At 45.4% G+C, this 27903-nt stretch overlaps 1 protein-coding gene across 22 annotated transcripts in view; it reads left to right on the top strand.

The window, feature by feature from the left end:
* Window positions 1–27903, top strand: part of MACF1 (microtubule actin crosslinking factor 1) — a 291360-nt gene that overhangs the window by 161042 nt on the left and 102415 nt on the right. For 19 of the 22 annotated variants that reach the window (XM_053399045.1, XM_053399042.1, XM_053399047.1 and 16 more), the window contains 15 exons: window positions 174–257; window positions 2212–2319; window positions 3687–3785; window positions 4514–4666; window positions 5393–5481; window positions 5995–6130; window positions 10607–16021; window positions 17472–17621; window positions 18256–18471; window positions 19746–19895; window positions 21949–22176; window positions 25168–25317; window positions 25770–26003; window positions 26241–26453; window positions 26885–27427. In XM_053399045.1, coding sequence (XP_053255020.1) covers window positions 174–257; window positions 2212–2319; window positions 3687–3785; window positions 4514–4666; window positions 5393–5481; window positions 5995–6130; window positions 10607–16021; window positions 17472–17621; window positions 18256–18471; window positions 19746–19895; window positions 21949–22176; window positions 25168–25317; window positions 25770–26003; window positions 26241–26453; window positions 26885–27427 — 7968 coding nt within the window. The remainder of the gene's footprint in view (window positions 1–173; window positions 258–2211; window positions 2320–3686; window positions 3786–4513; window positions 4667–5392; window positions 5482–5994; window positions 6131–10606; window positions 16022–17471; window positions 17622–18255; window positions 18472–19745; window positions 19896–21948; window positions 22177–25167; window positions 25318–25769; window positions 26004–26240; window positions 26454–26884; window positions 27428–27903) is intronic. The other 3 variants (XM_053399053.1, XM_053399052.1, XM_053399051.1) reach the window with 1 other exon arrangement.

Here is a 27903-nt window from a genome sequence, read left to right as displayed (position 1 = left end):
TAACTGTAGGGATGTTCTTGGAATAATTAACTCAGTAATTAAGTGAAGTGTGTGGGCGGTGTGATGTGAATCTGTAGGAAAGAGAACACAGAGAGGACAAACCGCCTTAGAGGGCAGATAAACCTTCCAGTTTGTCACCGTGATTTTAACATTGCTTTTCTCTTGCATTTAAGGCGCTGTTTGCTGAAATAGAGGCAAATCAAGCCAAACTGGACCAGTGTCAGAAACTATCTCAGCAATACTCAGCTGCTGTCAAGGTAATACGATGGCTGTTCTGACTGAGTCTGATGGGAGTTGTATCTGGAGAGCACCAGATTGGCAAAGGCGGATTTAGATGGTTATCTGAAATGCAAATGACCAAACCACAAGAGATATGTGGGTTCTTTAAAGTTATCCCATGAGTTCTGGGAGGATCTGATCAAAAAACTTTTCAAAACCATCATTTTCTTTTTCTTTTCTTTTTTTTGATTGTACAACTTAAGTGGTTAAAATTTGACATAATTTGCAGAACTTGCAAATATGACAGCCAAAATAAGGAATCTGGACATAAACAGACAAAGGGCGAATGGAAAGCTTTGGGGAGTATTAAAAAAAATGATGCTAAAATCAGTTTGCAAGTACAGTCGTACCTTGGTTTTTTAACAGCTTAGTTCTCGAACATTTTGGCTCCCGAACGCCACAAACCTAGAAGTGAGTGTTCCAGTCTGTGAACTATTTTTGGAAGCCAGACGTCCGACAGGGCTTCTGTGGCTTCTGATTGGGTGCAGGAGCTTCCTGCACCCAATCAGAAGCCGCGCTTTGGTTTATGAACATTTTGGAACTCGAACAGACTTCTGGAACGGATTCCATTCAACTTCTAAGGTACGACTGTAGTGGTAATTACCGTATTGGCCTGAATATAAGCCGTACTCCCCCCCCCAAAAAATTCCAACTGTGAAAAGTTAAAGTGCAGCTTAAATTTGTGACCTTACAAAAATTGGCTTTTATATTGCTGCTGAAACAGACATACGGTGAAACGGAACAAAAAAATATTTTATTGCTGATTTGTGTTTGAGACTGTTCATTTGCCGTTTATGCGTGAGTGCCTGCAGAATTGTAGCAATTGAATAGTGATTTGCGATTTTTGTGATTGTTTGGTAACTTGCAAGATCAAAGGCTTAAATTGGCATGGAGTTACATTTCTACCAACTGCAGCAATTTTCAGCCTGTAACCCAGTTTTAAAGGAGCAGCTTATATTCGGGCATTGTCTTTTTTTCTCCCCCCCCCCAAATTTTAAAGGTGCGGCTTATTTGTGGGTGCGGCCTATATTCGGGCCAATATGGTATATGAACAGCAGTCAACTACAACAATGATCTAAAAGGGATAAAAGTAGGGTGGATAAATAAATGGAGATGCAGCAAATTTAGGTTTATTATGAACGCCATGGAATGCTAGGTTGGGAAGTCTGTACAGAAATATTGCATGTGGGGGAAACAAGATGTGTGAACAGAAAAATGGAAAATGTAGTAAGAAGAAGAAGAAGAAGAAGAAGAAGAAGAAGAAGAAGAAGAAGAAGAAGAAGAAGAAGAAGAAGATTTGGCATGTATACAGAGAGAACACATTGGCCCAGTTCACATGTAATGCTAAGCTGAATCACAATTTAGCAGGTGGACTCCTGGGTAGGGGGGAAGAACACAGGTCCTGTGTTCCTTTGTAGTTGTTTTGCTGCTGTGTTGCATTGAGCTAAGCCATGGTTTGGCTTAGCATGTTGTCTGAACCTGGGCTTGTGGTTTAGCTCTCCGCAGACAAACCTAGAACTTTAACTAATGTTTATCCTATGGTTTACAACTTGTGGTTTGTCCGGAGAGCTAAATCCAGTAGCCTGGTTTCAGATGACATGTTAAGCCAAATCACAGCTTAGCTCAGCATAGCACAGCAGCAAAACAAACATGAAGTCTCAAAGCCACTGCAATCTCTGTGGGAGGCCTCATGTTTCCTCGTTCATGCTAAGCCATGGTGTGGCTTTGCGTTACATGTGAACAAGGGCATTGTGTGGCATCTTTATTTTTTTACTACTTTTTCAAGAATGCCCTTCATCCCAAGGAATCTCTCATATACACGCCTGCTCAATTTGCTTTGGGATTCTGTTTTTCATTTTCCGCTCGATGTGGCAGTACTAAATGTGGGGTTTGTGAACTGAAACCTCCTTGTTTCCATTTTTGCATTGTCAGGACTATGAGCTGCAGCTGATGACGTACCGTGCATTTGTGGAATCTCAGCAGAAGTCCCCCGTGAAGCGCCGGCGCATGCTTTCCTCCTCTGATGCCGTCACGCAGGAGGTGAGGAGCCTGGCCGCTGCTGGCTAGTGTGTTCTCTCGGCTGGAAGTGGAGTGGGGCAGGGGAGGCGAGGGCTTGCTCAGTTTCCTGAGTAGATGGACATGTGGCACTCCTGCCTCTCCTCCTGAACCCGTGTGTAAAAGTTTCCACCCTCACTGTCTTTTCTGTCAGCCACAGAGGCTCTAAGCTCTAAGCATCAGGGTCTGGCATACGTAGACTTCTTGGAACCACGGGTTCAAATCCCTACAGGGATCGACCCAGCTCTGCCACCTGCAAGGTAAATAAAGAGCACCATGCAGTTCGCTGTGTGTGGATCTTTTGGATGAGTCCAAGGGTGCTTCCAGATGGGTGTTTGGTTATCAGATTGGTGCTTCTCATGCATGCACAGTGTTTTTGCAGCATCCCCAAGACATTGTCAGCATCAAAATACTAGCCCATGTCCCCTTTGCCCCCCTTTTGATCTGGAATTTTTATTTTAAAAAACCCTGTTGCCAACCACCCATTTGCAAATTAAGCCCCTGTCTGGAAGCATCCAAAGAAAAAGAGCCAGCAAGAGAAATCTCAACTGGCTGTTGCTCCATATGGAAGCCTGGGGTGCTGAGCAAGTTGCCTCTTTGAGTTTCTGCACTGAGTTTGTGTTGGGGGTGGCCCCAAGTGAGGTTTTTGTTCTTTGCTTCCACCCTGATGAAACAGATTGGGGCTCTGCTTCTTAGAATCATAGAACTGTAGTGTTGGAAGGGATGCTGAGGGTCATCTAGTCCAACCCCCTGCAATCTGGCCTTTTCCTGCAGACCTCAGAGCAAATTGTTCCCTTGCATAGTACCACTTTACAAGGCTAGAATTCCTTAGCTTCAGCAGTCTTCCACACAGCCAGAGAGAGAGAGAGGGTGTCTTGGTCCTGCTGGCGGAACTGGGCTATTTCAGGATATGGCTGTCTTCCTCACCCTAACATTTTGGGGGAAAGAGATGTACACGAGAGAAGCATCCTGATTTCACATCCATGTGCAAAATGGCAGAGTCCTTCTTCCAGCTAGAAACCACCCTGGGATGGCTCTCAAAGCTGCCTTTCTTCCTTGAAAAGCAGAGAGGCTATCTTCAGCATTTCTTCCTTCTCCCGTTCCGTATTTAACTGTTATTTTAAGATGCACACATGCTCTGTCTCCAAGATTGCTGCACTTTGCTGGCTCTGTAGAAATGTCCATCAGATTGTGCAGTGAGTGGGGGCATTTCCCTGTTCTCCAGAATGAGAAAGGCTGCATGTTCGGAGCAAAGGGGGAAGTTGGATGCTCTGTCATTCATTGGCTTTAACAACCACGTTCTTTGTGGTGTTGTTTTTCTCTTGTGTTCTCTCTCCACCCCACCCTTCCAGTTCATGGACCTGCGCACACGCTACACAGCTCTGGTCACATTGACCACACAGCACGTGAAGTACATCAGTGATGCTCTCCGGCGCCTGGAAGAGGAAGAAGTAAGGATATATTTTATAGTGGCTGCTCTGTGGTGTCTGCATCGTGAATTCATTGTGGCCCACTGGGGTTAGGCAGTGGGTTTTGCCGCATGTGATCTTGGGAGTTTTAGCTCCTTTCCTTTGAAGGCATCAGGGCTGCAACAGTTAGATGTGCCCTTTGGTTGGCATAGAGTCACAAAACCATCAGCTTCTTGCTAATACTTGCAGTCATTCCTTTCCCTAAGCCTTATGTGAGGAGTTGTTCTTTTCTAACCATCTCTCTCCCTTGCCCTTCCTTAACCCAATATAGTTGCCATTTAGTTTTTTCCTCAAGGACCCGCCACTTCTGTCTATGTATACTATGTATACATTAGGTCCTTGCTTTTCAGTCCCCTGTCCAGAAATTTTCCCACTTAATCCCCCTCCCCCAAACTCCTGTGTTCACACATATCCATCTGCCTCCCCACCAACACCATATTCTTACATTGTATGTAACCTCCAACCAGGTTAACTTTCACTTCACCCACAGAATCTACACTGTGTCAGTGTTTTGTTCTTGATACATCTGTCCCAAGCAAGTGAGAATGTTTGTGAGCATTCCGTGGCATAACAGCTTAGCTAATATCTAGCAAAGGCTTGCTGACATAGAGCCAGCACATCTTTTAGCATGTTATGCCTATAAGTATTTGATTTTGTTGCAAACATTTATGTGGCCATATTCCATCTGTCTCTCTTTTTTCTTCTTACAGAAAGTTGTGGAGGAGGAGAAGCAAGAGCATGTGGACAAAGTGAAGGAACTCCTGGGCTGGGTCATGGGTTTCAAACAGAGTGCGCAGTTCAAAAGTGTCCCACCGAAGGGCAAAGAGCTCGGAGATATTGAGAAGTCCATCTTGGAGCAGCAGGTGCGTAAGGGCAGGGGGTGCCTCTCACTTCCTTTGATCCTTTTCCAGTGTGTGTCAGCAATACCAGACTAAGCCTAGGTCAATCCTGCTGGGGTTTATCTCTCTAGTGGGCAGTAGGACATCACCAGGTGGGTTGCTAACTCCTTGTCACTTGAAGAGGGCAGAAAACGTCTTCCTTTCCACCAGATGTGAGCCCCTCCACTTCCTCAGGGGCTCAGTTCATTTTCTGCTTTGCTTGAAGTTGGATTTATTTTTTCATTTTTGTTCTTCTGGCCTTAATGAACAAACTGTTGTGTGAGTTTTTGCCTGAATAAACCTGTCTCCTTCTGGAAATAGTCACTGATTTTTGTGTTTTTCCCCCTTCTAATTCTCTGCTTCAAATATTACTCCAAATGGAGGTTCATTCACGTTATGAATTGGCTGGTTTCTTAAATCCCCAAATTAACTGACCTATTTTGAACTTCTGATTTAAGACAATAGCTGATTAATTCTGATGCTGGGAACTAGTGATCTATTTGGATTTACTAGTCCAGTCTGTGTTGATCTGGTGCCCTCCAGATGTTTTGGACTATAACTCTTATCAGTTCCCACCAACATTGCTGGGAAGGCTGCATTGAGTCACTGGCCCTTGAGCTTCTTCCAGTGCTTGGACATGTGTCACTAGATCTTAGAGATGTGTCACCCTTCTTGCCCTTCTGAACATAGTACTCTCCTTCTTCTCATCAGGTTCTAAATGAGGAATTGGTTACAAAGCAGGAGCAAGTCTCAGAAGCTATCAAAACTGCTCAGATCTTCCTTGCAAAGCATGGACACAAGTGAGTTGGGAGAACGTCAGTCAGAAAGAATTAAATTTGTTTGGTTTATTGCAGATTTAGTTGTTGCAAGGGGTGGGGATGGAGTTTAAGCTTGCATTTTCCCTATTTTTAAATTCACTTAACTTCTCGGGGTGTTTTATGCTGTCACCCTGAGAAAACAAAGATGGGAATTTGAAATGGATGTCCTGTAGAAACACAGGAGCTAGGGAGGAAATTTCCAGGCTGTCGTTGCTGATGGAGTGTTTTTTACTTGACCACAGAGGTGTTAGTTTGCCCCTCAATGATGCAGCACATGCTTTGAATGTATAAGGTGCCAGGGTTGACCTCTGCATCAGGATTCCTGGAGCCTGCCAGTTGGAGTAAGCAGTGTAGGGCTAAATTGGCCACTTCCTCCACTCAATATATTGCAGGCCTGAAGCTATATTGCAACCCATAATCTCAGCAGGCATCCTTTTAGGGTTTTACAATTGCCGTGCTTATATCAAGAGATGTCTCTTATGTGCCAACCTGCAGGCTTTCTGCCCAGGAGAAGGAACACATTGTGACCCAGCTGGATGTCCTCAAGAAGACTTATGACCAGCTGTGCTCTGACTCCACTGAACAGCTCCAGCAGCTCCAAAGTCACATGGCCCAGGAGACCGCCCATAAGGTATCCCTCCTCTCTCCATCCCAGGATCCTCCCCAGTTTGTGATATTCTTTCTTTCTTTCCCTCCCCAGGGGTGGGAGAGAGAATCTGTTCTTGGCAGCACTTGTCCCTTCATCCACAGCCCTGATGGCTTTTGAAAATCCTTATTAGTCAGCTCCATCCCATTCTCTCCCATCTTCTGCATTCTGAAGAGGTTCCTCCTTTGCTGAGTTGGTTTCTGAAGGATGAGACAAGAGAAAGTTTCATAAACTTGTTGATTTGGGTGGATGACAGACTAGGGTTGCCAGACTCCTTGCCCATGGAGGGCTCCTGTGCCTTTGGAATACTCAGGTTCCTTTGCAACCATGCTAAAGTGAAGAGGAAAGCTGCTAGTTGATGCATTCTCTTAGGAAAAAATATAAGACTTTGGCCACCCCATCTTGTTTCTTCAGCTGTACTCTGAAAATGAGTGCATTCCCCATGTAATCTGGGACTGGAGATTTCCAAGGATGCCTTTCACCTATGGTGATGATGATGATGAATTCCATTATAAGCTTGCAGCACTGCCACAAAAGAAATTTTCAGCATGAATTTAAAGGCATAAATTACAGTAGCCTAGAGTTTTGCAGACCCAGTTTAGGTGAAGAGTTCAGGTGTCAGGGGCAGGTAAGTAGGCAGGTAGCAAAGAAAAGAGAGATAGAAAGAGAGAAAGGATCAGAGGCTGTTCCAAGACCCAGTAGCTCTTTAATGGCTGGGCCAGCTCTGCTACTAACAGTTATGGTTGGGGGTGTGGAGGGGGGAGGGAGAAGCTAAGGGAGGCAAGTGAGGTCATGGAGTAGAACAGAAAAGCCAGCAAAGGGAACCAAGAACCTGACCTAAGTATAATGCATGCTTCTAATCTGAAGCAAACAAGAGGAAAACAAATCTCTTTCTCCCCCTCCTCACCTCCCCACCCTCGTGGGATGACAGGGCTGTGTTATTCCAATAATAGGATACTTAACTGCCAGAAAATATTTCATACATTTCTTCCACACACTTCTGAGCTCCACTTTATGCCACCCTCCCTTCTGGCAAAAATGTCTTTGAACATCTGTCCCATCTGTGTTTCTTGGTTTGTTCTTCTGGAGTCCTGCCTGGGTATACTCCGTATATTAAATGTACGTAAGTGTGGTATTCATGTGTCCAATGCAATATGTATATCTGTGTGGAGTTATGTTTTGACGCTTGCTACCTCCCTGTGTCTTGAAGCACTAACGAACCTGTTAAGCCAGGAAGAAAGCACTGTTGCCCTTTTTAGTATTTGGGCTAAAGGTTGTATGGGATGGCAGCATTTCAGTAAATATAACCACTTCTGTCACTGAAGCATTAAAATGTTGTTTTAGATATATATCAGTTGCCTCCTGATCTGAAGACCACCATATCATCTGCCTTCCTGCAGCACCAGCTGTACAGGGGTAGGAGGTTCCATGGAAAAGGCCATACTGATCTGCTCACGTTGTTCCCTCTTGTAACTCACTGGGAGCCAGCACACTTTGATTCTGGCTGCCCACTGCAGGAGATGCATGTGAACTAGCAGGGGTCTTCTAAAGAAGAAAGGCCAGAGTGGAGCAGAGTGACCAGAGAGGAATGGATTTTCCCAAGGAAGCTGTAGACCTGCTGTCACCAATGTGGCTCCCTCCAGATGCTTTGGACTGGAATTTCCGTCAGCCTCAGTCCCGTGTGATTGTGTTGGCTGGGGCGAATCGGGCGGTGGCCCAAAACATCTGGAGGGTACCAGGAAGGTGAAAGCTGCTTTTAGACGTCTCCACTTATGTGTGGATTTACCTTTTACTTTGGTTTGAGTGCATCACAATTGTAGGAATCCTTTGGGGAGCCATTTGAAAACCATTTTTGCTCATGGAAGAATCTCTAGATCTTGGTTGAAAATGTCTGGTTCAAAGCAATGGGAAACTGCACGCCAAAACCAAAATGATAGAACTCTCTGCATTGAGCATGATGTGTCCCTGTTTGGTTTGTGTTCATGTGGAATTACTGTTCAGATTAACTGCCATCCTTGCTTCCAATTTTGTGTTGTCGTTTTTTAAAACTAACAATCTGGAGGTCACACCAAAAGCCTCACTCAGGAAATGAGAAAAAGTGGTGTGTGTGTTTTTTGGGGGGATATTGTTCTTTCTACTTTTTTGTGCAAAACAAACAGTCGCATGCCGGATGCTAACACCCCCCCAGCTTTTACACTGTGTGTGCCATACGGCTGAGCTGCTCCATAAAGGCTCTGTCTTCTTTCACTGCTCACGGCAAACCCCACAACTCTGGTAAGTAAAAAGCCTTTTATGACTCCTGTCCTTCCCCTCTTTTCTCTCTCTTTTCTTCTCTTGCTGATTTTAATATCTGGATGTGCATGTCTGGAGTCTTGATTGTGGTGCAAGAAGGCTTTGTAGGCCTTTCCAGTGGGTCCCTGGAATGGAGCTTTGTCAGGGCCACCTCTTAGCTCTGCCAATTTGGAGCCAGAAAGAGCACAGCCTCTTCTTAGGAAGTCTTGAATGCCTTATCAGGCTTGTTTGCCTGCAAGCTGCACCCATGGTCTGGATGGCAAGCAGGCCTCCATGGACATAGTGAAGTCCAGTCCCCAGCCAATATGGCATCTGTACCACTCCCCCAAATATGGGTTTATGTGCAGTGCAGGCTGGAGATGGCCAAGGTGTGGCGATTCCACAAGTCTACGTAGTGCTACACCCCCTCCCTTTTCCCAGCTAAACTACCTTCACCAGATTTCCAATTTAGCGCAAAAGTGCAGATTAAGAGTCCATGAAATTCCCATTGTGTGCTCTAGGGGATAGAGTTCTGGGCATATTGGGAGGCTCTTAGTTCAAACTGCAGCACAGCCATAAGCTCAACTGCAGTGTCCTTGGGTAAGTCACTTCAAGTCATTTCTATAAATATCTGTGGTCTCCACTACATATATTCTGTCATCCTTAGAACTGACATCCCCCCTTTTGTATCTCCTCAAAGGAGTATCGTTATGCTGCTTCCCTCCATCAGCTGTGGGGGTGGGGGTGGGGTTAGGCTCAGCTTTTGAAAACTTCCTGTGATGAGCCTGTGACCTAGTTTGCACACAGTGCTAAACTTGGCATTTTGTGCCAACTCTGCCAAGTAGCTTAATTTGTTTTCTTCTAACAATCCATGATTACAATCCATGGTTTATTGTTCACTTACAAACCTTGGTTTGTTATAACTATGGCCTGGTGTTACAGGCAAACTCAGCATCCTTCCTTTGCCATGGTTTGTTTCAGTCAGATGTTCAACAAGGCAAGAGGAGTTGGAAAGCAAACCAAACTTTTGAGGAATAAATTGTGCCTTGTTTGACCATCTGTTAACTTGTAGTTGACTGGTGGGTTGTTAAGTAAACTGTGGCTGAATCAAATCATGGCTTAGAATCGTATGCAAACCAGCTTATGTTTGGAAGAAACACATTGAGATGTGTTGGCCTCCTTTCACCATTAGTTTACCAGCTAAAGCATCTCATCTGCAGAATACAGTAGTTGCACTGGATGAGCCGAAAGCGCCTCCTGGCTTGGCCTTCCTGTAACTGCAATTGTGATGGAGAGATGACTAATGGCAGACAAGCTGGGTCCTTCAGGCAGTTTGTCTTGCATGATCTGCCTCCGCACAGAAGACTAAGGAATCTCAGGGATGTTGTTGGGAAATCACTGCTAGATGTAGGTGTGAGCAGTGTCTGAGGTCCTTGTTGCACCTTGATACCTGTTCAAGTTGGTTCCAGTGTTTTCACACACACACACCCCTTGCCCATAGTAATTGCTTATTCTAGGCTGGATTTTGACATGTCACGAGACAGGGCTGTGAAGCCTTCTGAAACACCATGGTGAGGGTGAACGTTGTGCTGAAATGTGAGAGGCTGCCATTTAAGTGGTCAGGGGAAAGAGCTCAATGGCATGGCTGCCTCTTCTTCCATGGTCTGCCGCTTTTCATGCCTGTGTGTGGGTACTAAGCTTATGGGAAGATTGAGGAGGGGGCTAAGCTTGTGCCACTCCCCCTCCTCCCTTTCCCTTTGCTTCCTGTTGGTGACCCTGTCTTGTGGCTCTTCTGTGCAACCTGTCTCTCTTTCTGCATATATAAATGACAAAGGGTGGTGAGTGCATGGCACTCTCTCTCTTTCCCCATCTGTCTTTGTATCTTTATGTGGAACATCCTGGCCACTCGGTCCATCTCACTGCTTTGGCTGCTTTGCTCCTCTTGATAGGTGTCCGAAATGTCTCAGAGTAGCCACTTATGGCTAGCTAGATTGAGCTCCAAACAACTTCCGAAACCAAAATCTTACAAGAAAAATCCTTATCCATTGGGGAATCTGCTCTCTAGTACCTTAAAAGACTGAGACATCATTGGACTTGGGGGTGCTTTATAGTTAACAAACACCTTCATAGTGGCTTCTCTGTTCTTGAACTTTTTCCCCTCTTTTTCCCCTCCCCCCTCCCTCTCTTTAGGGAATTGAGACTGTGGCAGGAGTGCTGGACCTTGGCACGATGGAAGTCTTTTCTGTTTGGGGGGCCATGCAAAAAGGTCTCCTAGACCAAGAAACAGGCCTTATACTGCTGGAAGCCCAGGTGATCACAACTGGCCTTGTGGTTCCCAATACCAGTGAAAAGCTCCTTTTGGCAGAAGGCCTGGCACGAGGCATCATAAACGACAGGATCTACAAGCTACTGGAGGAACTGCAGAGTGCCATCCAGCTGGTAGACAACACAGATGCCAAAGGGAAGCAGTTTCTTCCACTTGTGGCTGCAATGGAAGATGGAACCATCAGTGAAAGCGTTGGGCTGAAAATCGCAGAAGTGCAGATTCTCACTGGTGGGTTTATAGACTCTTCCAGCCAAGGCAGGATCAGCTTAGAAGAGGCTCTTCAAAGAGGAAGCATTACTACCCGCCTTCATGGGAAGTTGGTTTCCCGTCTGAGGTCTTGCAAGGACTTGATTGACCCCAATTCAGCCAAGAAAATTAGCTTGAGCAACCTGATGGAGCAGTGCATCCTTCACCAGGAGACAGGATTGAGGCTGCTCCCAGTGAAACAGCTGGCAGGTGGGATGGTGAGCTTAACTTCAGGCCGAAAAGTGAGCATCTTCCATGCAGTTCAGGAAGGGCTAATAGAGAAGCAGGTGACTGTGAGGTTGCTGGAAGCACAGCTCTTTGCTGGTGGCATTGTGGACCCCAAAAGTGGCCACCGGCTGACTGTGGATGAAGCCATAAGACATAATCTGATTGACCAAGATCTGGCTTGTGCCCTTCTGGTCCGACAGCTGCAGACAGGTGGCATTATAGATACGGTTACAGGAGATAGGCTTTCGCTGGATGAAGCAGTGAGGAAAGACTTAGTAGCATCAAGAATTGCTGTAGTGATTCTAGAATCCCTTTGGTCATTTATGGGTCTTCTGCAGCCCAAGTCAGGTGAGATTCTCCCTGTTACAGATGCCCTGGAGCAGGGCATCTTGTCTTCTGAGCTAGCCCATAAGATTCTAAGCAAACGCCAACACATTGAGGCACTTTTCATACCCCAAACCAGAGAGATCCTGACCTGGGAGAAGGCTGCTGAACGTGGGATTCTGGACAAAGATGCCATCGAGAAACTGAAATCAATCCACCTTCCTGATGTCATGCCAAACATGCCCCTTGCAGATTCTCCAAGCAGGCAGGAAAGGAGTATCCCCCCCTCAGATAGCCCAGGGGACCTTAAGAACCAAAGCAAATGTCCACTAAGAAGCTGTGAAGAAAGGACATTGTTTCATTTGATGACTCACAGCTATGTCAACATCAGCAATGGCCAAAAATTGCTGCTTGTAGATGGGGAGTTAAATAACCTTGCTGAAATGCTTGTTGCAGCTCAAGATAATAGATCAAATGCCCATCCCTTAAAAACTAGTGAAAGCCAACCCCAACAATGGGATGATTTTGAGGACGGGAAGACAATAACTGTGGTTACTAAAGCCCATAATGAATTCGCTTTGAAGGAATTTGAATTTAATTTATCTGTGTCCAAAGAAGAGCTTGAAGGATATATGCCCTCAGAAATTTGTCCATCTAACAAAACACTTGAAATAGAAATTGGAAAACTTCCAGTGAAAGAAATAGAATGTGTGAATGTAAAGATGCCAGAGATGGAAGTGGATCCTGTGGGAGACCTTAAAAGTGAAATGGATGAGTCCAGAAGAGAGCAAAACCTGATGACAAACCAGAGCAGGGATGAAATTGAACTGCCAGAGTCCAAATCCATCAAGGACTCCAGCTTTGAAATGGAATCCACAAATGTGGAGATCTCGTGGGAAAATGTTACGTTTTCAAAAATGCAGGCAGAAGAGATGGTTTTCAAAGAGTGGGAGACTGGTGTTGAAATATATCCTGTTGAAAAAGAAACCGTTATATCCACTGTTGATTTGGAGAAACTAGAGGAATCTCAAAATTTGAAGGAAAATGCTATTGAAAATGTCACTCTTGCAGCAGAAGATGCAGCAGGTGCTGACTCTATGAACTGGCTAAGTATTAGAAAAGTGAGAAATGAATCAGTTGAAAGTCAAGCTGAAGGGAAATCTACAGATGACCATATTATGGAAGAACAGTTGAGTACGGAAGGAAAAATGGATCATTTCCATCAAACTGATAGTTCTGCATCACCAAAACTGTTGACAGACTTGGGAGAAGACAACACCCTTAAAATATTGCTGATGCAGCTTCAGGATGGTGGCATAATTCATGAACAGACAGGGAAGAAGATGCTCCTAGATGAGTCCATTGCTTGTGGAGTTGTACCCAGCCATACAGCCATCAAACTGATGGACAAGATGAAAATATTCAGTGGCTTCTTTGATGCTGAGACTTGTGAATCACTAACCACCGAAGAAGTAATTGGTGAAGGACTGATGGATGAGAAACTTATGCAGAAGGTGCTAGCATCTGATCAAGCCATAAGTGGTGTTATAGATCCACTTCGAAAAACCATTCTCTCCATCAAGGATGCATCTGAGGTTGGTCTGTTGGACAAAGAAACCGCTGCACGAATCCTGGAAGGGCAAGTTGTTACCGGTGGGATTGTTGACTTCAAGCGTGGCAAGAAAATGTCAGTCACATTGGCTTCTAACCATGACCTCTTACAGCAATCTATTCAAGAAGATCTTAAGAAACTAGAGAAAGCATCTAAGGGGAAAGGTGCTGAAGATGCAACCAAAGAGAAGCTTATCACTTTGCAGGCTGAAATAGGAGGCATCTTAGATCCTAAAACTAAAGAACCTTTGACAATCACCCAGGTTGTGGAAAAGGGCTTTATCACCAAGGAGAAAGCATTCCAACTCCTGACCAAGCAGATAGCTGATGGAGGGATTATTCACCACAAGACAGGCTTGAGACTTTCTGTGGAGGATGCTGTGGAACATGGATTGATTGACCAAGGCTTCTATGAAGATCTCAGAAAGGCAGAAAGTATATGCTTGCACCAGTACATTCATCCAGAAACAAAGGAACCTATGCCCTTGCCTCAAGCTGTATCCCTGGGATTAGTCAGCTCAGATTTTCAAAACAATGTTCAAGAAATACAAGCCTCAACTGGAAGCATATTTGACCCTGTTTCTGGGCAGAAGATTATATTGGCTAAAGCTGTGAAGGAAGGACTCTTGCCCAAAGCAGTTATGGAAAAGGCCATTGCATCCTCTGAAATGAAGCATGCAATAATTGATCCAGAGAGCTGTAGGTTGGTCTCCTATCCAGAACTGGTCAGGAAAAGCAAAATTGACATTGAGTCAGGGCAGAGATACTTGGAAGTTGTTCCATTTCGAGACCTCAAAGATGAAGTGACTGGGAATGTACTCTCATATCCACAAGCAGTTAAGCTTGGCAAGGTAGACCCCATGCTTGCATTGAGGTTGTTGCAGGCTCAAGCAGACACAGGTGGCATCATGGAGACTTCAACTTGCCAAAGGTTGACACTGGCATCTGCTTTGGAGCGAGAAGTGCTAGATAAAGATACAGCTAAAGCCATTGCTGTTAATCAGCTCTTGGCTGGAGGAATTATTGGTACTAAGAGTGGAGAACGAGTGACATTAAAAGAGGCCATTGAGAGGGGCTTAATCAGTGAGGAATTAGCCAGCACAGTTAAAGAAAGTGTTTCAATAAGCAACAATAGATCTGAATGTGAGAACCTGGAAGAACATGAAGATCAGCAGCCTCAGCTGTTGCTGCAAAATGGGACCTCCATGTCTGAAGTTTTAGGCTTTTGTGAACATGCTGCTGAGAATCATGATGAGAAAGAGACTCCAGTGCCTTCAGCTATGGAGAGCAGCCTAACTGGTGATGCCACTAACAACTCTTCAAAAGGGATTCAAGAGATGGCAAAAGAAGTGGTTGAATCAGTGCCAGCCTCCTTTCCTTTTCCTTCTGCACTGGATAGTTTGGCTAGTCAGCTTTTAGGAGAAGGCAGACTGGTACCTGAGCTTGCCTATATGTTAGACCCAGCTGATGCCCTGAAAGTTAAAGCCCAGAAAAAAAATATTAGGAGGAAAAGCAAGTTGAGAGAGAAAGAACTCCAGAAAGGCGAATTGGAAAACCAAGGAGGAAATGATCAAGTGATTGAAAAGAAATTGGAAGGAATTGTGTCTCAGGAGGAGAAGTTTGGGATGAATGTGATAATGAATCAGACAATTAATGGGGACCAGGAACAAGACAAGAGATTTACTCAGGAAGAGAGTGATGCTGCAGCCATTGTCCTCCAGAAGAAAGCTCAGGGTATCATACACTTGGAACCTCTGGAGGTGTCAGCACCCAGGAAACTCAGTTCTGTAGGTCAGATGGAGGAAGAAAATGATTTCATAAATTCTGAAGGACTTCCTACAGTTGTAGAGCCCAAGAAACAGGCCTCTGATGAGCTGCTGTGTGTGGACATCAAGACTGAACTACCAAGCCCTGGATCTCAATTAAGACCCTCGGATCTTCTCACTTCAGAAAGTATTGACTTAAAAAGCACCAAGAAGAAGAAAACAAAAAAGAATAAAAAGCAGCCTGCTGCCCCAACAGAACCATTTAGGGTGTGTGACTCTTCCCAAGAAAGGCCATCCCCTCCTACCCCAGATTCCAAGGAAACTTTGATGAGAAGGATCAAGGAGGAGTTGGCCTCTGGGGTTCTAGAATCATTCCAGGAGAATATATCTGACAGGGTGACCAGCAGCCAGACCACAATAGAACAAGTGGAGGTTGAGAGACTAGATCCACAGGCATTTGGAAAAGAGAACAAGCAAGACAGAATTAAAGCAAACATCACAGATGATCAGAAAGTGAATGTTACCCCAAAGACAGATTCACCCAGACAGTTAACAAAGCAAGAGACTAGAACTTACCAAGATTCCTTGGTAGAGGTAGATAAACTGGAAGAAAGTGTATCTCAAGAAAAGGCCAAAGAACCAATTATCACAAAGGTCCCAAAAGCTAATGTGCCTACTAAGGCAGATGGCACAGAATCCTCAGGGCCTTCTGCACTCAAGACAGAACCTGTGCAAAACAGAGAGACCCTAGAGGACAAAATAAGTCATTATCATTCTGTGCCTTTGCTCAGACAAGAGGATGCTGTCCAGGAGCTAACTAGAAACTATGGAAGTGCTGTTGCCAAAGGAGTGCCTGTGGATGCAGAAGCAGAAGAGATGAGGCACATTGGTTCTATGGGAGACAAGAAAATGGAGCCAGAGGCACAGATGCTGCAAGACCAAGAGTATCCAGAAAGCAAGAGGGATATTTCTAGGCGAAAAGCACCTGTGCAAGACACTGAAACCTCAAAAATGACCAGAGAAAGCAAGGATGCTGATGAACCCACCTGTGTGGTTGAAGGCAGTGGGGAAGAGAGATGCCAAGATGCCCCCAAACTTGCCAAGGTAGGTGGACTTATTAATCTCAGAGACATTTATTCATATTGTAAAGCTAGCTGGACAGCTGAAATGAAAGTATATCTCTTGAGCAGTGGTGTAGGGTGGGTTGGGGGACACAGGGGAGGGCACCTCTGGGACTCTCTCAGAGCAGCAACAGCATCTATCAGAACACCAGGATAATTTATGGAGCCTCCTCACTCTGGTGAGTAAATGAGGCACTAATGAGGCTTTCAGGTTTGTGACAGATAAACATAGAGGAAGTCAAGAACACGAGAAAAAATAAGCAAGAGGCTAAATGCTTCTCTCTTTTAACTTCACGCAAGCAGTTGAAATTGTGGCATTTTCACTTTTGCCAAGGTGATTTGCATCCCTGGTGAAATGCTAACAGCTGCATTTCAGCTCCTGGAAGATTATTATTATTATTATTATTATTATTATTATTATTATTATTTTGCTGAAGCTTAGTATATTTTACCTGTTGAATCTATGCAGTCAGGAGGGAGCATCTCTACATTTAAGGAGAGCTGACTCCCCAGGAAACTGTGGACATGATTGCAGTCACACTTATCTTGATGACTTGGGCATGGATGGCACTGGGGGCTGCCATGATGCACTTCAAATTCTACCACTACACCACTGCTCTGGAGGCCAGGTAGTCAGTGAAGGAGCAAGCTAAACCAGGCCCCCTTCCCTTTGGTGCAGCCCTGCCTATGTCTTCCTTTACAGTTGGCCAGCTTCAGGGAAGAGGGGCAGGTGGAGAGGTGGCTCTTTCCTCATCATAGTTTAGAGCTTGACTTGCCCCCTAGAAGTGCAAGGAAGAGGAAGTTACATGCCCAATAAATGTGATATAGCGGGTGGGGGAATAGGGTACCCTCCAGATGTTTTAGACTCCAACTTCCATCAACCCAAACAAGTATGGCCAATGCTCAGAAATTAGGGCAGTTGGCTGCCCCTGAAATACAGCCTGAAAGTCAGAGGTGGGGAACCTCAGGTCTGCAGGCCAAGTTAGGCCCACCAGGCAACCCAGTCAGGCCTCAGCAGCTGTTTCTGGCCACACTACAACCTCTAGGCATTCAGCTGACACCACATGGTGTCAGGTGTCCTGTTGGTGTCATGAGGCACTTGCTTGTCTCAGGGGGTCTTGAGTGGAAATGGTCCTGCCAGAAAGCATTTGGTGCCAAATGTAAGGATTTCTTAACCAGATGTTGGAAGGTTGATAGCCAGGTAGACTGGTGAGTCCCTCCTGGGAGAGAGTCTCAAGAAGACGGGCCACTATCAGGGAAACCTTACAATCTTTTTAGAAATTAATATTTTATTTAAAAAATGAAAACTGGCCCTACAAGAAACGGAGTTTTAAGATGAAATAAGCTAGAACCATGCAAATAGATTGTTGTGCTTTGTCTGTATCTCTTCTATTCTGTCTAAAACCTGTGTTTTAATGGCTCTGACTCCATAGGCTCCACACAGCAAACAGCTTTGCCTCAGCTATGATGAGAAATTGGTTGTGCTTCTGTCCAGAGTGCGTGACATTGAGATGCGCATCCAGCGGGTTCAAGTTGCAGATCTGAGTTCAGCAGCACTGCGGGAACTGCTTCGCCAGGCTGAGGTAAGAGGAGTGACTTTGGTTTTCACACCTAAAGGTCACTTTCCCCAGTGGGCTGGCCACTATGGCAATTCACAGGAGAGCACCTTTGTTCCCTGTCAACTTGCTGTGCCTGTAAGCTTCTCAGGGACTTCTGAAGAGTCTTGTGGCACCTCAAAAGGCTAACACTCAATCAAAAGAATGTTGCTGTTCATTCTTTTCACATCCTCTGTAGTTTTAGCAAAGTACTTTTTAGCCTTTGGTCTGATCTACCCCTGTGATGTAGATCACACTAGGCGAATGAGGTTGAGAGAGTATTGTGTGTGTGCACGCATGCCGAAAGCTGTAGAAGGAGTTCAGGGCCATTGTGAGAATTGAACCCTCGTCTACACCCTTAAACCAGATTACAATTGTTGGTTTGTTTTTTACTTGTACTGGATGGAACTATTTGGACCAAATCTTGCTTCATGCTTGGACGATGACACATGTACAAGAGCTTCTTGGGTTCTGCTGCTTGGACAGGATTACCATGACCTGAAAAGAGTTGAGAAGCCTTCACAGCAGACAGGGGGAGTGTGAGGCTCAAGTTCATTCCAGCCTTGGCAGGACCATTTGTCTTGCTTAGATGTCTGCTTATAGGTACCCTTTTGCCCCTCAGGCCTTGGACGCAGAGCTGAGGAACTTGTCGGCTCCAATGAATCAGGAGCTGGAGGCAGTGAAAGGGATTGTATCCAACCCTCCCTGGGATGTCCCTGAGCAATTACTGAAGGCTTTGGAGAAAGATGCCAAGAACCTTCAGAAGTCTTTTGGCTCCGTCAGCGACGCCCTGGACTCTTGGCTACTGAACCTTCGTGCTGCGACAGAAGCAGAAAAGGTACTGCACTCCTTACAGCCTTCCTTTGGCAAGGAGGCTCCATGTTTATTCAAAGAAGGTGCTTGCCGATTCTATGACAAAGGAATGTTCTGGGAAGCACAGGACCCACCCTTCCAGGGTCCTTCCAGGCAGGTGTTTATTGTGGGGTGACTGTTCCTTGCGCCTGCAGTTGTTGTTGTTTTTGCAGCATCCACACAACATCATTGGCATCAAAATGCCAGCCTGTATTTCCCCCCGTTTAATCTGTATCTACACTTTCTGGGGAAAATACAGTGTTAAAAAAGAATCCTGTTGCAATATCCGAACAACCTTTTTTACAATATTAAATTCCTGTCTGGAAGCAACCCATATTTTTCCTAGAAGGGGTAGAAAATGGGCCATTGTATGCAAGCAAAATGGAGCTGCAAAGGTCTCATGTCTGAATGTCCCCCCCACACACACACACATTGCATAAGTGGAAGTTTGTTTTATTCATTCATTTCACAAAATTTATATACTACTTGATAGTAAAAATAGACCTCAAAGTGATCTACAAAAATGATAAACAATAAAATTATCAGTAAGAAAAATCAACCCTTATTCACAGTAGACTAAAAGCAGATTAATACTCACATCAACTTTCTAACCCCTGTTTGTTCTTAACGTGCCATTAACAGCATAAGAATATAAGAACAGGCCTGCTAGATCACGCCTACACCCATCTATTCCAGCATCCTGTTCTTGTTCTCTTTGTGGCCAGCAGATGATTTGGGGGAAATGCCAAATAATTAAGTGATGTCCTGGGCCTCAACCGTACATTGTCCCACCTCTGAACACTGCCTGTGTGGAGTGTGTGCATCTGAGTTTCAGTGACCACTTCATGCGACAGTTTTTGTGGGGGAATATTCATCTGTGCATAATTTTTCCCCTTAGTTTTTCTTTTCTCTGTTCTCTTGCACAGTGACTCCTCATGCAGCAACAGGAATTTCTTGCGTACTGAAAAAGACTTCCTTTATTGCGCCCCCCCCCCCCCGTGGCAAACATTGTTTAAAAAGCAGCTACTGCTACCGCTGCTATATGTGAGCCCATTCACAAGAGCTCTCCTACCACATGTATCCTGAGAGGAGAGTCACCTTGTGGAGACACTTTTGCTTCAAGAATAGGCCAGAGTTTTGCGCCTGTCAGCTAAAATGCCAATATTTGTTAAGGTTTGGCATCTTTGGCTGACCTTGGTTTGCCCTTTTGTTCCTATTCTGGTTTTAATTATTATTTCTCTGTTGTTGTTTCATTTTGAGGCTGAAATCCTAGCACAGCATGGGAAGCTGCAGGGCAGGCTCCAGGAGCTGCTGAGCTGGGCGTCTGACACCACAGAGTTACTCAACCATCTAGAGTCCCACACTAAAACTGATGCCAGCAGCTTGAATTCCTTCCTCCAGAGCTACAAGGTAGTTGCCATAGCAACGTCACAGGCTAAGCCTGACTGGGAGGGTGGCAACTTCCCACGGAGGGGGCTGGGAGTTCCTGGTTCTCCGCATGCTAACTAGGGGACCTATACTCTCTGCTGAGAGCACCCTTGGGACCACTCACTTTGGGCCTTCTGCCTTGGCTCACTTCATTTCAACCATGAATGCAATTATCCTATCAGCCACTCAATATTTGTAAAAAGGCATATGTTTAGGAAGTTGTCCTCAGTATTTACAAACTCATTCTGGGACCTTTCCAGCTCTGGAAACAACAGTTAGCCACATGAGAATGGCCCTGCTGTATTGGATCATTGGTCTGTCTGGTTGAGAGTGTTGCTCCCTTATGGAGCCAGATGCTTCAGGGTATTTCACAAACAGGGCTGTTATGGTGGTAGCCATTTCCTGCTAGTTGCTAGCCAGCATCCTGACCACCAAAGGTTGCCTTTATGGAAATTCTGGTGGATGAATTAGGAGGGCCAGATTGAGGCTGGTAGGCCTCTTTTTTTCTTCCCTCCACTTTTCTTTCATTGCCCTGAGTTGTCCTCCTTTCACTCCTGTTTTTTCCACCACCCCACACCTTTTGGCAAGATTCAAGAACTCTGCTTAGTGGAGACTCCTTGCTTGTCTAGACAAAGCTCCACCCCCACACACACACCATGCAGGGGGGGGGGTCTGCATTATGATCTAAAAATGGATCTGTGATGGCAATTAGCATCACCCATGCATTTTGCGCCAGTAGACATCACAACCGTTTGTGCAACACTGTGAGTGTTGTAAGTTATAACCATGTATGGCTATGAATTGTGTAGTTTTATGATCTGGCATTTGAAAAAAAACAAATATTTCCTCTTCTCTGCCTGGAGCTCTTGAGAGCTTTTTGTGGGTGTGTGGCATGCCTGAGTTTGCAACTGGCTCCTCCCAAGATAATATGACTGGGAAGCCAGACCTTATGCTATATGACCTGCCAGCCAATTCCTTTCCACTTAGAACAGCCTTTGCCAATCTGGTGCCCTCCAAATGTTTCAGACTACAACTCCCATCAGCCCCAGCCAACGTTGGTTTGACTTAGAATGTAACATTGCCAGGCATTTTTTGTTTTTCTGGGTGATGGGAAGCTCCCCAGGGAAGGGTGGGCGGGGTTTAGTTTCTTTGGGATGGGAAGGGAAACCAGACTACACCCTGAAGTCTTAGGGTGTAGTTGTAATGTATATTTTAAGATATAACAAATGTAAGGAGAGCATTTGAGAAGCAAACCAAGACTTCTGCATCAGGCTGCAATTCCACATTAGGTTCCCAGGGAGAAAGAGCTTGCACCCTGGGGTGTCTCTGAAGTTGTGTGGAAAAAATGGATTTCAGTTCTCATTTAAAGGCGAACCTACCAGCTATGCATGTCCTGAAACAATATGTGAACTGAAATTCACACTTCTCCGAATTTTGTGTTCCTTTCCAAGCAAATAATTAGTACAGAAATGCATATACTAGGGGAATGCATACATAAATGCATATATTAATGAAAATAACACATTAAAATGCTTTATATAAGGGGGAAATGGCCTGCAAAAATATGTTTATTGGGCAAAATTACATAACAAAAATGTGTGTAATTGAAGTGTATGCTAAAATGCTGTTTAATTTTCATTAGGACTTAAAAACCACACACAATCTGGTGCAAAAAAATGTGAATGGGAAAAATAAGAAACTGAGAGAAACTGAAATTGACAGACTGACCCATCCTTAGGTGCTTCACCTTCATCCACTCACAAATTGATGGTGTGTGAGAGACAGAAGGGCAGAGAATGAATTCAGACTGGCTCCGAGCTATTTCTCTGCCCTTCTCCCTAGCTCTAAGTGTGTTAATTTCAGGCTATCGGGGAAAGCTTCCTGCCCTGATGAAGGACCATTAAGCCTCTTTTGTTTTAAAGTCTCTGGTCACTTGGTCATTCAAGCAGGTGAAACTTGCAAAGGTATCTTGCGGGTGACTGAAGTCTCAGAGTGGCTACATTTTCTCCCTCTTCCCCTCTCTTGACATGGCCAGGAGCTGAAAAGGCCCCTTGCAGACACCAAAGCTCAGCTTGATGCAACAGCCCTTGACATTCAGTTCTTCATTTCTGAGCACGCTCAAGACTTGTCCCCGGAACAAAGCAGGCAGCTGTTGAGGCTGCTGAACGAGCTGCAGACATCCTTCCGGGAACTTTCAGAGAGGCTGGCCACCCGGGCAGAGGTCCTTCAGGTCTGTCTCCAGCAAGTGGAGCAGACAGATCAGGTGACAGTGGTGGAGTGGCAACCTCTTTGCTGTGTCGTATTTAACAAGGAGCAGGATGTGTGTCTTTTCCTCTTTAACCAAGCTGCCCTTCCTACAGTTTCTGTACGCATCCTTTTGCAATTAAGTTGTGGCATCATAGAGTGCGTCAGCTGCTGCTTCAAAGCAGAGAGATGCCTCATTTCTGTGTCTCTCTCCTTCCATCCTCCCTTTCACAGAGTGAGTCAGGACTCCAAATAGGTGACTGTTCTAAGGACAATGGGGGACACCAGTTAAGCTAGTTTCTGTCATAGTGGTGGGGCTGAATCTCAATAAGGAAGGCTAAAGTAATGTCCTGGATGGAGCAAGAGGGGAGAAAGTGGAGCATTAAAAGCAACACATTTGTGACTCAAGTGTTAGCCCAGGGTATGGGGGACTTGTTGCTATCTGTGGTTTTTACCTGTAATAGATGTGCAGATGCACAGTATGAGTGCAACAGGCACAGTGGTCCAATTTTGCGCATGAACAAGCAGCCTGCTAGTTTATGCTGCAGAGTCTACTGCGCTCCTCACTTTGTTGAGTCAGGAGCAACAAACCATGAGCCCTGCTTTAATGTGTTGTGCAAAATGCTGCTCGTGGCTTATTTATCTCCAAACAAGTCACACTTAGTAAGCGAAGAGACTGAGTACCAAGCTTTGTTAGTAGAGGAACAAACCAGGAGTGCTGGTTTGTATGTTATGGTTTGTGGCATGTAGGTGGAACCTTTGGCCTGCAAATCTGTTTTCCTCCAGCCATGCCCACTTTTCTCTCACCTCCATCATCTGATTTCAGGTGTGTCAAGAAAATCTGTGGGTACAAAGGGAGAACCTTTGCAAGCAGTGCTTGCTTTTGGTAACTGTTTAAATTTTGATTGGTTCCAACCTGCTGGTCAAAGGGGATCACCGTTACCTATCCCTGGTTTAGGACTTGACACAATGCATGAACATGGTGGAAATAGTGCAGAATACACAGTTGCACGCAAGGCCCACTCAGGGCTGCAGTTTAATCAAAACCACCTCCCCCCCCCCCCCCGTTGTTCCTCTGACTTTTCTCAGACTGGAGAAAGTCTTTTGGGAAAAGTCAGTACAGTCTCTGCAAACATAGTTACCATTCCAGCCCCTGTTCTGTCTTATATTTAAGGAATGGGTTTTTGATATGCACACTGGTGTTTTAAAGGTGCCGGGTGCACTTGCCCTCTGTGTACTTTTACCAGCAGATATAAACACATTCTCGGTTACCCTCGAGCTTTCCTCACTTTAGCAGCCTAATTTTGGTGCTGTTGTTAAATAATTGGGAGCAGAAATCCTTGCCAATCCATTGCAGATCATCCAAAGATCTACCCAGCAGGTCCAGCCTACCATTGCTTACCCCTGTCCTTTTTTTTAGAAGACTATCCTTAGGAAGCATAAATATAAATGTGGAAGTATTGTGAGCTCAGCTCAGTTCTGGTGTTTAGAACCCATGTCAGAGACACTCGCATGCTCCAGTTGGTGGATCTTTGGGTTCTAGCGAAGCACAAAATAGATTCAGCAAGCTTGAATTCTGCCCTCCACTGATCTAGAGAATGTAGAGTGAATATTCTAAGAACAGGAAGAATATCTGCTACTAAGTCCCTTCTGTGCTTCTGAGTTCAGCAATGCATCCACTTTGGCCCTTAAGAAGTGCACACAAGGATGTTCAATAAAGGTGTGCTTTTGCAGCCCCCATAACTGCATGCCCCTGCCTCTCTTTTTCCTTCAGACACTGCTAATACAAGTAAGGTTTTGTTTAACAATTGTCCCCTTGTAATGTGTGCCTATTCTGCCTCTCTTCTTTTTGTGTATGTGTGTTTGTGTGTATTAACCGTTTTGCTTTGCCTTTTCAGATTCAGTGTGCTCCCATCCCTAATGCGAGAAGATCTTGTTATGCTGCTGAAGAGTGCTTTTTTAGCAGTGCTCTTTCCCCCTCTCCTCCTCCTCAAACTGCTTCTGTTATTTGGCTTAAGGAATGTCTGAAAATGAACAAAAAAAAGCCCTGTTTTTCATTTGGCAGAAGTTTGTATGTTTTGATCGTAAGGCACCAAGGGAAAGACAAATTGCACACTGGTTGAAAGAAGGATGGCCCAGGGTCACACATCATGCTCAATGACACCCTATTTGCAGGACTCCCAAGAGGATAATCTGGGACTTGGTTTGGTGCAGTGTCGAAAATTCACTCACACTCACTCTGTCTCTCTTTATTTCTCCCACTGTTCCCAGAAATAACATTTTTTGGGTTTATAGCAGTTGTGCAAGGTCATTTAGCACAGCTTGTTATTCCCCAGGTATCTTTTGTTCTTGAGACTGGGATGCAAAAACAGGGCTTCAAGCAAAGGTTGGGTTAATTGCTTTCTAGCCCTGACAGCATAAGCCAGAATAACTGCCTCCATGGAAATGATTTATGTTTGGGTTCAGTGAATGTGTTTCCCCCCACCCCTCAGTGGGAGAAAGAGGCATGAAAAGTGTTACATTGGAATGCAAAAAAAAAAAAAAAGATTTTGCAGGAAACGTCTTCAAGGAGAAGACCAGATTCTTCCCTCCTCCAATTTTCCTGCAAGAGCCACACAGATTTTGCCATCCATTTTCCCTCTGATAAGTCATCTTTCAAGGAAAAAGCCCTCATGTCAACATCAGTCCTTGATAAGTGGGCTGCTATATGGGAATAAGAGTGGGAATTAAAGGCAGAAGAAAGAACCTAGATGGCAAATGACTCCATTTTAAACCATATACGCTTTGATGTGCCAGACAATGGACCTAAATGACCGTCTAGAGCAAAAGTAAAGGGTGAAGCAAGAGAGTGTGTGAGAGAGAGACGATGCCTCTTGCGAGCCATTGACTGCATCTGCTTAAGTGCTTTCTGTTTTGCAACTTGTTTGGCTTGCATTTGTGGTTTTAACAGTTGAATTGACAGGCATTAACAGGTGCTTTGTTTTTGTTAAACAATCCAAAATCTAAACAGACACTTCAAGAACAGCAGGCAATACGCAGCCAGAAACTGGAGGAGTTGTGCACCTGGATGAACCAGGCTGAGCACAGACTGGTGGATCCACAGGGAGCAGCGAGGGAAGGGGACCTCTCTGTACTGCAACAGAGCCAGAGTGACGTTAAGGTGAGAACACAATTACAGGAAGCTGGACCACTGCACTGTGTTTCCCTTGATGGAGCTGGTAGGCCAGGTGGCAAAGCACATCTTGTGACCAGGCTGGGTTGCTGGGTGTTTCTTCTTTCCACACTCCAGCATCTGCACTCATGTTTTGTTCTGTCTTTGTTACAATGCAAGGCGTGTGGCTTGTTTATTTGCTTTGTTTCATTTGTAACACACCCCTCAAGCCGGTAATCCCAGGGCAGAGTAGGTGCACCATATATAAAAGCAAACTAACAATTCAACAGTTCTAATAAAATCAGCAGGACACCATGAAATCTAATCAGCATAATCTCTGCTCAGAAATCAGTGGCCTCTTGCCTCAAGAACTCAACATCATTACAAGTCTGTGAATACCAGCTTACAGTTATGCCAGAGATAGTCACTCTCTTTGCTGCTCTTTTGATTTCTGCCATTAGGACTTGCAGAGAAGCCTGCACAGCCGAGCAGCCTCTTTTGCCGGTGTCTTGAAAGCGACAGAGGAGTTCCTGGAGGAGAACCGGACCAAGCTGGACCCCAAGGAACTGGCATCCCTGCAGGAAAGGCTCTGCCAGGCCAAGGAGCAGTACCAGTCCCTGCAAGAGAGGACGGAGGCGGCGCAGAAGGAGCTTGAAAGTGCTGTGAGCACTGTGGTGCAACAGCAAACAGAAAAGGTACAGCACCACACAACCTGGAGCTGGTGTGGAAGATCCCTCCTTCGCATAAGGAGGGAGTTGGGTAAACTTATAAGAGGCTGTGTGTTGTCCAGTGCTCTGAGAATTGTAGTGGGATGCTTCTGAGGCATGCAAAAAATTTTGCATGACACTATTGACATAAAAATTCTAGCCCATATTTACCCATTCTGTGCTTTGTAATCTATCAGCTTCCTATGCACTCTGCTCTGTTTCCAGATTAGAGCTGTCAAAGACTTTGAAGAAAATAAGAGTAAGATTGATTCTCTTCTGCACTGGGTGGCATCACTAGAGCAGCCCAAGGAGCTCACAGAAGCTGAACACCACCCAGTGGGTCTAGTGACTGGAAGAGTCCAAGATAACCCTGATGGTGGATTCAAGGAGGCGGACAGAGTTGAAGAAGATCTCACTTTGCACTATGAGAGCTTGAAGGTTGGTTGGGTCTGCTGGATGGAGGGTTGAGTTAAAGATCTGGGTCTAAAATCCAGCTAAGCTAAGAACACATTTGCTCAAAGTCAGGAGTAGGGAACGTTTTTCATCCCCAAGGACAGCATTCCTTTGTGGGGAGCTCTGTCTTCTGGCAGAAGTTGGTAAAATCAGGATAGGCAGAAAGAACAGCTGAGGGAGGGAGGCCTGCCCCTGCTGTCCCCTGACATTTGCCACCTGTGGCAGTTGCCTCATGCTGCCTAACAGTAGGGCTAGCCCTATGGGCTCGATATTGCAGAACTGTATGAAGGCTTTGCATTTTTGAAGGGGGCTGCAGTTTCCCTCCCTAGCCTTGTAAAGGGCCCAGGTTCTAATTTCACATAGTCAGTGTGGACTTGGATGTACTACAGCCTGGTTGTTTGCTGCTGTTGTTCCAGGTCCGCCATCAAGAGCTTCTCTCTCAGCAGCAAGAAGTCATTCTAGCTACGCAGTCAGCCCAAGCCTTCCTGGACAAGCAAGGCCACAATCTCTCCCCGGAGGAGAAGCAGAGGCTGCAGGGGAGGCTGGAGGAGCTGAAGGGACAGTATGCCACCACCTTGTCTCAGTCTGAGGTGCGGCTCAAGCAATCACAGGCGCTCCGGGATGAGCTGCAGAAATTCCTCCGGGACCATGTGGAGTTTGAGGCTTGGCTGGAGCAGGCCGAGCAAGAGCTGGAAAGGATGCGTGCAGGAGACGGCAGCCTCGAGTCCCTTCAGCCCCTGCTCCAACGGCAGAGCAGCTTTGCGGAAGATGTAATCTCACACAAGGGGGATTTGCGCTTTGTGACAATGTCCGGGCAGAAAGTGCTGGATGCAGAGAAGGTGGTGGCAGAAGCTGGGACTGCTGGGGCGCCTCCAAGGCCTGAGGTTTTAGCTACTGGGGTGCTGGTGAAGAACAAGTTGGACGATGCCACCAAACGATACAGTTCTCTCCATTCCAAGGTACAAGAACAGTGATAAAAAGAAGGTCTAGATCTAGGACCTCTGGATCTAGAACAAGCAGGCCATAGGACAGTGGTTCCCAAAGGTTTGGGGCCAACCCCCCCCCCCCCGGTTCCATAAACTCATCTCCAATGTCCCCTACCCCATCTTTTTTTTAAAACACACACACGTTATTCAGAAGAGCTGTTTGCACAACCCACTAAGGAAGATAAGAACACAATAAAATTCAGAGACAAATTTTGCATGAAAAATAAAATAGTAAAATTTTAAATACAAAGCATGGAAGGTGGGAACTTTGGGAACCACTGTGATATGACTTCATTCCTGGAGCTTAATGTGGGCCTCCCGTGTTGTTGCTTTTTTTATGATTTGTACATAGCCTTGGTATAGCATAGTGACAGAGTATTGGACTATGTTCTGGGAGCCCGGGGGTTCAAATCTATGTGGCTCACTGGGTGACCTTGGCCAGTTGCTGC

Source organism: Podarcis raffonei, chromosome 8, assembly GCF_027172205.1.
Source record: "Podarcis raffonei isolate rPodRaf1 chromosome 8, rPodRaf1.pri, whole genome shotgun sequence".
Lineage (NCBI taxonomy): Eukaryota > Metazoa > Chordata > Lepidosauria > Squamata > Lacertidae > Podarcis > Podarcis raffonei.
The sequence above is the reverse complement of the archived record's forward strand: the minus strand, read 5'-3'. Positions and strand labels throughout refer to the sequence as shown.